At 51.1% G+C, this 10,184-nt stretch overlaps 1 protein-coding gene across 2 annotated transcripts in view; it reads left to right on the top strand.

The window, feature by feature from the left end:
• Positions 1 to 10,184, top strand: part of SYTL3 (synaptotagmin like 3) — a 76,442-nt gene that overhangs the window by 43,250 nt on the left and 23,008 nt on the right. Inside the window, exons 6-7 of one of the 2 annotated variants that reach the window (XM_044917461.1) lie at positions 999 to 1,077; positions 4,814 to 4,938. The exons of the other annotated variant lie outside the window; for it this stretch is intronic. Of the exons in view, the coding sequence (XP_044773396.1) occupies positions 999 to 1,077; positions 4,814 to 4,938 (204 nt within the window). The remainder of the gene's footprint in view (positions 1 to 998; positions 1,078 to 4,813; positions 4,939 to 10,184) is intronic. 2 annotated transcript variants of the gene reach the window in all.

Here is a 10,184-nt window from a genome sequence, read left to right as displayed (position 1 = left end):
GGATGGATGGATGGAGGATGGATGGATGGATGGATGGATGACGGGTAGGTGGATGGATAGATGGAGGGATGGATGGATGGAGGGATGGATGGACAGAGGGGTGGATGGATGGAAGGATGGATGGATGGAGGGATGGATGGATGGATGGACAGATGGATGACGGATGGATGGATGGATGGAGGGGTGGATGGATGGACGGAGGGGTGGATGGATGGAGGGGTGGATGGATAGATGGGAAGATTGACAGAGGGGTGGATGGATGGAAGGATGGATGGAGGGATGTATGGATGGAGGGATGGATGGACGGAGGGGTGGATGGATGGATGGAGGGGTGGATGGATGGAGAAATCGATGGGTAGATGGGAAGATGGACAGAAGGGTGGATGGAGGGGTGTATGGATGGAGGGATGGATGGACGGAGGAATGGATGGAAGGAGGGATGGGGATGGGGAGGGATGGAGGGATGGGACTTGAAGGGAAAAGTGACCTCCTTTCTGTCATTTTTGCTTCCTCTTTCTTCTCTCTCCTGCTTAGAGGGGTAGAACTAACTCCTTGGCTCCAGGCTGGTGCTCTGAGCCTGGTACCACCATGGGCCACTGTGTCCTGTGCCCTTTGCCGTGTTGGCATCTGCTCTGTGTGGGGTTGGGGTGGGTCATACAAGAGCTGGCTAAGGAAGCAGGAGTCTACCCGAGCATGGCCTGAGCCAGAGAAATGTCGGTCGTTATTCCTAGGATGTAGTTGTTACCATGTTACCCCGCTGCTGATGCCCCTTCCTGAAATGGGGTGTCAAACCTCAGAGGAAAGAAGCTGAGTAAGAGGGTCCCCTCTCCAGACATGCACGCACACACACCTGCATGCACACACACACCCACACGCACCTGGAGCCCATGCACTCTGCTCACACCTGCCAGTGTTTGGGGGGCAGCAGCCTGCAGGCTGCTGGGGCAGACACGAGTCTCCAAATATAACTCTTGTTCTCTTTCCTCTGTCTGTTTTAGTTACAGGAACTTGGTCAGTTTAAAGGATTTAATAAATCCGTGGAAAATTTGTTTCTGTCTGTTACCACCCACATGAAAAGTAAGTGGATGCCTCTCCATGTGTTCTCCCCACACCAGCCAGGCCAGCCAAGCCCACCGGCAAGGGGACCTCTGTCTCCAGCTCCTGGGGAGAGCCACAGCCCCGGCCCTTCACCCCTCCACCTGCAGAGCAGGCCTCTGGTCTCCTGGGGGCAGAGGAGACCCCCTTCGGCCCCCTGGACTGGCTCAGTTTACCCCCACTGCTGCCCAAACCTGGCAGAGCTCAGCACGTGGTGGGAAGGAGCCAGCTTGGACCAGTGTGGGCAGGTGCTGCAGCCTCTCCCATGGCCCCACAAAGTCGGGAGGTGGGACGGCTCCAGTGAATGAGATCTGGGAGCGAGCTCTCCCGCCAGGCATGGCCCAGTGTCTGTCGTTTGCACGGAACTGCTTGTCCGTTCTTCTTTCTGTCTTGGTCAATTTATCTTCTTCAATGGGCAGTAATCATGTGATTTGCAGATGCAGGGGACCCAGAACTACCACTGCTTAGAATCTTGCCTCTTTCAATGTTCTTTCTGCTCATATATTCTTCCCTGTTGATCTTAAACCGCAAACCCCAGAGAACAGCCCCTGTTCAGGCCTGCAAAGGTGCCCAGAGAGACGGTCCCAGGGTGGGGGGCAGGGGGTCTCAGGCACCCACTCTCTTTCACGGTGCTTCTGTTTGGCTTCTCCCCAGGCCGGTGCATAGGGATGGGCTCAGTGTTGTCCCTTGGCCTTGAGACAGTCTTATTACTTGATTTTAATTAGTTCTCCATATTCCCCACGAGCCCTTCTGAGCTGCCTCGTGACAACTCAAATCAAAGCACCACTTTTCAGACAAGCAGAAAGGTGACTGTCTCATGAGACAGTCTGTCCCCCTCTGCTTCAGAAAGACGAAGCAGCCGAATTTCGTGCCGCCTGCTTGCTAACAGAGCTCGGAGGTTTAAAGTCACCCCGTTAGTCTGCCTGGCTTTCAGAGGACATCTGCCCTCTGTGTGCACCAGCCTTGGATGCGGGTTTCCAGCTGTAACAGCTGCTTGAACTCTGAGCCCCTGGCTCTGTTCCTGCTGGCACTCTAATTGCCGAGACTTCTCAGCGTCTCTTTCTAGAAGCACAGCCTCTACCCAAATCCACGCGGCTTCTGTGCATCCCCTCCCACTGCCGTATTCTGGAGTCCTGCCTCAGCATTCACTCTGACCTGGTAATCCCTCAGCCAGACACCCAGAGAGGCAGGACACACGTTTTATCTTGTCCCAGGTCACACGCCCTCCGACGCATGCTGGGACCCACACACGGGTACGTACGCTTGGATGGCTTACGTACCCATAGCCCCGCCTGAGACAGGCTCACCCGTTTGAGACTCACCAGTTTAATACCTTGAGTGTAATGATGATGCCATCCATATAAATCAGCAGACCCAGGGGGAGAGCCGGGGCTAATCCCTGGGGGGTGGGGGTGGGGGGTTCCAAAGAGCAGAGTAGCATTGTGTCTCTGCCATGGGACATGGATTGAACCCCTTAACCTGCGCCCCCTCCCTGTTTGTTCAGGCTCTAGTACTTCATGGGATGCCAAACCCTCAGCCCAGAGGCAGGGATGAAAAAACCCAGCTTTCTGGGCCTGTGGGAGGGATGGTCTGCCCACCGGCTCTCCCAGGAGCTTCGGGAAGGGGCACAGACTACAGACCCTTCATCCGGTCTCTGCCTCAGGGCGTGCAGCAGGGTGGGGCTGACTCCCTTTTCTTCAGGTCCTCAGCTGGTGGGCACATGTCCCTCTTGATCCTTTGTGCGGCCTGTTTCCTACAGAAGTGGTACAGAGGACAGCCTCTTTCTGGTGTCACCTGGGGTCTCTGGCGGGACGGCTGGAGGGGGCCTTGGCCCGAAGAGTTTGGGAAGCTGCCCCAGGACTACAACCCCTGGCAGCTGAGGTTGCCCAGGGAAGCCAATCTGGCTGGAAGAAATGAGCAGTTCCAGCCCTTTTTATCATGGCTGCATTTCTAGGAGATTCCAGCACCCTGGCCCTGCTTCAAAGGGGAGGAGGAATAAGAACGTTGATTTTCACTTCAGGGCCCTTCTGTGCTTCTTGCTGTTAGTTTTCCTTTTCACCCGATAATGCCGATTCCGAGCCTAGTCGTTAGAAGCTGAATCGCTTGGGAGGCACCCCCACCTGCCTCGTCTGTGCAGGTAAATGGACCAGATGAAGGCACAGGCTTTGGGGTGAGTGCCGTACAGATGGCAGGGGGAGGCCACCGTCCCCCAAGGTGGGGGCTTCTCCTCCTGGGGCTCTCACACCCTTCGTAGCGGGGCTGGGGTTGGGCGTATAAGGAGTTCATGTTCACTGTCAGCTTCGAGGGTCTGGTGTGTGCCGGGACGCTGCTAGCTTCCGGGTGCGGAAAGATGCCCCGCGGTTTCCAGAGGGTAGACCTGAGGGCAGTGTGGACAGTAGTGCTCTCACACAGGAGAGGTCCCACACATCCTGGTGGGAAGGAAAATGCCGAGGTTTTGGGGGGCAGGTGAGGTTCTCCTCTAGAGAGAAGAGACGCTCTGCAGAAGTACGCCCTGGCAGCACATGCAGGAGGTACCCAAGAAATAGCATCTAGAGGAGTGGATCAGGAGACAGGATGCTCTGGAGCCGGGCTGTCCAGTATGCTAACAGCAGGTGGCTCCTGAAATATGGCCTGCCCGAAAAAAGGGTAAAATACACCAGATTCCGGAAACTTAGTGTTAAAAAAAAGAAGTTAAAAATTTCATTAATTGTACAGCACGGGGAAAACAGTAATATTGAAACAATCTTACATGGGGAAGGATGGTAACTAGACTTAGTGGGGTGATCACTTCATAATGTGCACCAGAAACTAGGGTGTATTCTGTGTCCATTACGCAATTAAAAATTTCATTAATTTTCATATTGATTATATATTTTAACAATATTTTGGGTATATTGTGTTACATGAAACACAGTGTTAAAATCAGTCTTACCTGTTTCTTTTTTAAATGAGGCTACTAGAAAATTTGAAATGGCATACGTGAGCAACATTATCTATTGGAGAGCGCTGCTCGAAAGATAGTTTCAAGGTCATCTTTGAGAGAGACAAGGACCCCGGGGAAAAGGGAAGACGTTTTGGGGGGACAAAATCATCTTTGAGGTGGTTTGCTCCCTTCTGGGTATGGATTTCTTCCTTCTCACTTTATTCACCTTTATTCTCGGCCACTATTACACCACAAAAACAAGTTGTATTTCCAGGATTTGCTTATTAAAATAATTATAGGGGTACCCTGAATGTGCTTCCACCTCTCTTCAAAGGGTCCCAAGAGATGATATTTAGTTATAAGTCTTTGTAAGGAACCCCTAAAAAGCCGGCTGGTTTGTGAGGTTGCCTTTTTTGTGCTTGGACAACCGGCTGCTCGTGGTGTGTGGCCCAGGATGCAGGGTAACCTGTCCGGAAGACCTCCTTCTCGCTCCCGCCCTGACGGTGGCTCTCTGCCCCCAGAAGCACGTGGCCACGCGGTCACCTTTTGGGAATCCGGCTCTTCTGTCCCGTGCACGGCGCGGTGTGGCCCGTGTCCAGCACGCCGTGTCTGGGGATGCTCCCCCCGGCCCCGGAGCTGGGTGTTGGATGTGCCATCCTCCCCACGCAGCAAGCCTCACCTCGGGAGACCTTGGGGGCTCCTCGGGGTGTGGTTGCAGGGGCTCCCAGAGGAGGGCCCCACGAGTCTGTCGAAGCTGTGCGCTCCCACCTGTCATTCCTTGTATTTGTTTTCTAGAGCTTTCCAAGTCCCAGAACGACATGACCTCTGACAAGCAGCTCCGGGCCACGGGTCCCAGGCAGTGTGCTGGCCGGACGGAGAGGAGGAGCCAGTCGGACACTGCTATCAACGTCACCACCAGGGTACTCCCCAAGGCGCCCGGGCCGCCCCGAGAGCCGCTGCCAACCCATTTCCTCTATAGATTTAGTCTCTTATTTTATAGCACCACATTAAGCATTCTGAAAAAAAAACATAATTATAAACCCCTCTCTATTGGGAAGGCCTGGCCAAATGACGGTCAAATTTCAGGGTCGATTTGGAAAATAGTTGAGAGCAGGGAAAAGCTTCAGCCTAATCCCGAGCCCCTGGGACTTCTGGGTGTCTGCCGGAACTCCCTGCGGGCTTCAAGGCCACCCCAAAGGCAAGGGGCCCACCTGCAGGGCCGAGATGGGCCAGGTGATTCCCTCATGGAGGGTCAAGAGGCCTTTCTACTTGGCAACAACCTCCAGTTAAAATCTGTCCTGGTCTCTGATAGAAACCACTAAAAACATAAATGCTGCATGACCCCCGGCAATCACGAGGGAGGCGCTCTCCGGGTATCTAAGCTGCAAGAGAGAGTGCACCTAATAAAGGCTTTTAAAGAAATAGTCTGGCTTTCCACCAGGATTAACCAAGTCTGAAGCAGATGCGCTGGGACAGGGGAGAAGGCGACTTTAGAATCAGAACACCTGCATTCTGGTCCAGCTGAGGTGACCTGGCTAGGGCAGGTCCCACCACCTGTCTGTTGACAGGGTCAATAGGACCACTCTGGTTGGCTGGACAGGGTAGGTGCCCCTTCCTGCAGCTGCGGGCTCCACTCAGGATGTCCCCAGATAGACTGCTCTGGCAAGCGGAGGGGGTTAGCCCCACTCTCCGGCGGGAACTTCCACACACAATCTCAAGGTTTCAGATTCTGCCTCCATCCATGACCCTTTACCTTGGGCATGTCACATGAACTCCCTGAGCACTGATGTGCTCTTGGCGAAATGAAGCAGATAATTCTCATTCTGCCCAAGGCGCAGGCCGCTTGTAAAGATCTCCCGAGATAATACAGTATCTAAATCGCTACCTAAGCCATCTAAATATACTGTCTAAATTGCCAGTCTTTCTTACTGTGTGCCAGACTCCACTCAAGGCTTTCTCTGGATCATCTCATTTTATCCTCACACTATCCCATGAACCATGGATTGCATTTGGCCCTGTTTTGCATTTAGGGAAACTGAGGCTTAGAGCGACGAAGTCACATGGCTGGGGTTACATAACCAGAAAGTGGTGGGCGGTCTTGCTTTGGAGGCTGAACTCTGGAGCAGCTGTTCTCAAGTTTAATGTGTGTGTGAGTCACTTGGGAATGTTGTCGATATGCAGAGGCTGATCAGGAGATTTGGGGCAGGTGTGAGATGCAGCGTCTCTGATGAGTTTCTGAGGAGCTGTTGGGTGAGCAGATGCTGCTGCTGCCGCCCCTAGGACTCCCTAGATTGAGGAGAAGGCATCTAGAGCATGTGAGATGTATTCGGAAGGTCTTTGAAACACCGAAGTGCGAACAAGTGTTCGTTCCCGTGGGCACCCTGGGGTCTGCACAAACACCATCCCAGCCACTGTCCCTGGGTCAGCAGATGGAGCATAAGTTAGTGCGCATTCAGGAGACCCTGTGTTAATTCTTACAAAAGTACTGAGATAGATAATGTTACTCCCATGATAAAGATCTAGAGCCTGAGCTTTAGCCATAGGGTAACCGTCCTGTCAGATAGATAGATAGATAGATAGATAGATAGATGGATAGATAGATAGATAGATATAGATGGATAGATAACTAATTAAATGTGGAGCCAGGAGTAGGGTCCAGGTTTGTATGGTTCTAAATTCTATACTCATAACCTCCTCATTCTGTGCCCCATGTAAGGAGGACAAATGAGGGCCGCAATAATTGGGATAAAGCCCCTCTGATGCTAACCCTCACTAAGATTACCAGGCACCGTTGTTGGCCTGCTGGGTAATTGCAAGGTTGTCTAATGGGACCAGGGAGCTTGAGGGTAGAAGCGAGGAAGACCAGGGACGGCCATGGCCAAAGAGCACCCATCCTGCAGACACTCCGCCATGCACATCCAGTTCGCTGCCATGCTCTTGGCAGAACGTGCTTTCTACTTTTTGCAGGCATCCTCTCTCCCCACCTTACTTGAGGATATAGCTGTTTTAAGGAGCAATTTAGCCACATGTTTATAAAGTCCTCAGCAATCATGGCCTGCTCTATAAATGCTAAATAATTACGGGGTTGAAATATAAAGAGTACATCTTTAAATAGGACGTTTGTCAGACTGCAATTACACTGCCCTAGCTGGCGAGCTCATAAAAGTCACACTCACATTTTCATTGGAGCACTCGGGAGCATTTTGCCCACATCAAGCACACGACGTGGTGCCCTTTGGGAGTAGGGGACATCAGTGCCCACTTTGCAGGTGGCTAGGCTGAGGCACAGAAAGAGCAGATAACTTAAGAGCACATGGTGACGCTGGGCTGGTAACTGAGAAAGCAGCTCAGGCTCGCTTCTCTGACCATTAGGTGTGAGCGGCATGTTCTGAAAATGTCCTGTAGAGACCCTCCCTTCAGCATCTGGGCCAGGACTCTTGAAAGGCGACTTCTCTTCCCCGTCCTTTGCGAGCTCCTGTGCATCCCCGTGGGATTTTATTGCACATCTTATTAACGTGTGGCGGATCTACAGTGGCCGAAAGACACGCACCTGTTAACCAGGAAGGAAACACAAGAAGGGTTTGGGAGGGGCTATCTCTGAGGAGAGGGAACAAGGACGCAGGCGGGGAAGAAACCTTTCTTTCATTCTATGCCCCTTTATGTGAAGTTTTCCCACGTAGGTCTGAAATCTGAAGAAACCACCGGGCCCTGGGCGCAGCGCTCCTGCATACCTTCTCTCCCCGCACCTGCTGGCCCCACTCAAAGGCTGAGCAGCCAGAGGAGAAGAGGGGAGGCGGCAGCGTGGGGTTCAACTGTGCAAACACTTGGTCGTCAGACTTGAGGGCTGTGGATTCCGCCCCCCCGCCCTCCCCCACCCTGGGATGGTCCTAGGAGAGGCAGCCTCCCTCTCAGCTGGGATTTGATGTTGCTCAGAGCATGGCCTGTTGGCCAAGCCCAGCCCCGGCGTTTTCTGATACTTCAGCTGCAATCTCAGCATGGCAGGGACCACTCCCTTTCTCTTATTTAAGATCAGCAAAAAAAAAAAAATCCCAAAGGCACAGATCGTGTGGTTCCAGGGAGTCCATAATTTGATCAAATCAAGCCTAATGTTTATTGATCTTTCAGCATAGAATATTAAACTTATTAACTCCATGCAGAGTAGACCTCATTCGGGGCCATCATTTTTCTCTGTAATCTGGCCCGAACTAGATAGTTATTGAAATACATTGAAAATCACAGGGGAAAAAAAAAATGCCTGTCTCCACAAGGTCGATAAGCTGCTCTTTGAATCTTTTTCTTTAATGTTTTTTTTTTTTTTAAAGATTTTATTTATTTATCTGAGACAGAGAGAATGAGAGAGACAGAGAGCACATGAGAGGGGGGAGGGTCAGAGGGAGAAGCAGGCTCCCTGCCGAGCAGGGAGCCCGATGCGGGACTCGATCCAGGGACTCCAGGATCATGACCTGAGCCGAAGGCAGTCGCTTAACCAACTGAGCCACCCAGGCGCCCCTGCTCTTTGAATCTTGATGCCCTTTAATGGCACGGACCTGACAAAGTCATCCAGGCCCTTCTGAATTTACTGGGGAAGAGTTGAACATGACATTTCAGGTTGATTCCTTAGTCAGAATAGGCATGTTCTTCAGAATAGTGTCGACTTTTCTAATAATTTCAAAATATGTATATTTGCACTTAAGCTTCATTAAAGGTTTTCCAGAATCCTAACATATTTAGAAGCACAGTCATCACTGGCTATGAATTCGACCTGCCATGTGATCACTACTATAAGGATAGTTCTCTTTGTTCCTTTTCAGAACTTTCTGTCATCAGTATTTTTTTTTTATGATTTAAAAACTATGTTGTCTTAGGGAAAATGGAATTAAGTGATTATTGAACACCTCAGTGTCACAAAGCTTTATATTAATATTTAGCTCATTTTATTTTTTCTATGCTGGACTGATGGCTGCCTTGTTGCTGTTTCACATGGCATCTTCCACATTCTCCAAGGCCATCCCCTGACGCGCTCAGAGGGTAGAGGCCTTGCGGTAGGAGAACCCTCTGACTAATTCTTCCTACTTCCTCCCACTTGGAGTTTCTCTGGAAAACTTTCCTCCTGCCTCAGAAATGGACGTTCCTTCCCAGGCACGGGGCCCATCCTCCTCTCTCCCCTCTGGGACCTTGCTCCTTCAGCTCCATGCTTTTCCTGTCTCCGTTTCTCCTCAACCTGCAAGTATGCCCCGATCTTCCCCATCTTAAAAAAGGAAGCAGCATCTTTGGAAAGATTCCCTTCAAGCTGCTCTTCCATTTCTTTGTCACAGCCTAAATCCATGAAAACATCCTCCGCTCTTGCTGTCACTGCACTTGCCCTGCTTTGTCCTCTCTCCTGTTCACTCCTAGCTTCTGTGCAGTCCATTCCCCATGCCAGTGTGACACTGTTCCCTGGGACGCCGCCAGGCACCCCTGATTGAAGAGCATGGTGGCCAGTTTGAACATCATCCTCGTCAGTGACTTTGTCGCCTTTGGCACAGTTGACCAGAATTCCATTCTTTTCTTTAATTACAAAAATGATTGTATTGCTTTTATATATAATAATACCCATGCCTATGCACTAATGAGAATTTAGAAAACAGACGAGGAGGAGGAGGAGGAGGAAGGGAAGAAGAAAAAGCAGGCACAGCGTTGAGCCAGGACAGTCACTTGGAGTACGCATGGACACTCGCTTTATGAAAATGGCATCATGGGGCACCTGGTGGCTCAGTCGGTTAAGCAACTGACTCTTGGTTTTGGCTCAGGTCATGCCCTCAGGGTCGTGAGATTGAGCCCCGCATCAGGCTCCGCACTCAGCACAGAGTCGGCCTGGGATCTCTCCCTCTCCCTCTGCCCCTCCTCCTACTCACTCTCTCTCAAATAAATAAATAAATCTTTTTAAAAAAGGCATCATGCCACACATCCGCTTTTGTAATTTGCTTTCTTAAGAACCTCTAACATTATATTTTAATTCCTTCCATGTCAATACATATATATCATCATTTTTTACAGCTGCTTTTTAGGGCTTATAATTCATGCTGCCAAACTGCCCTCCTCTGGGGTTGACTCAGTTTACCAGACCACTAGAAGTGGAGTAGCCCGCTTTTCAGCACTTTTGCTGGCACTAAATGTTACACTTTCT

The sequence above is a fragment of the Neomonachus schauinslandi genome, chromosome 8 (genome assembly GCF_002201575.2).
Source record: "Neomonachus schauinslandi chromosome 8, ASM220157v2, whole genome shotgun sequence".
Taxonomy (NCBI): domain Eukaryota; kingdom Metazoa; phylum Chordata; class Mammalia; order Carnivora; family Phocidae; genus Neomonachus; species Neomonachus schauinslandi.
This window is presented reverse-complemented; position numbering and strand designations above follow the sequence as displayed.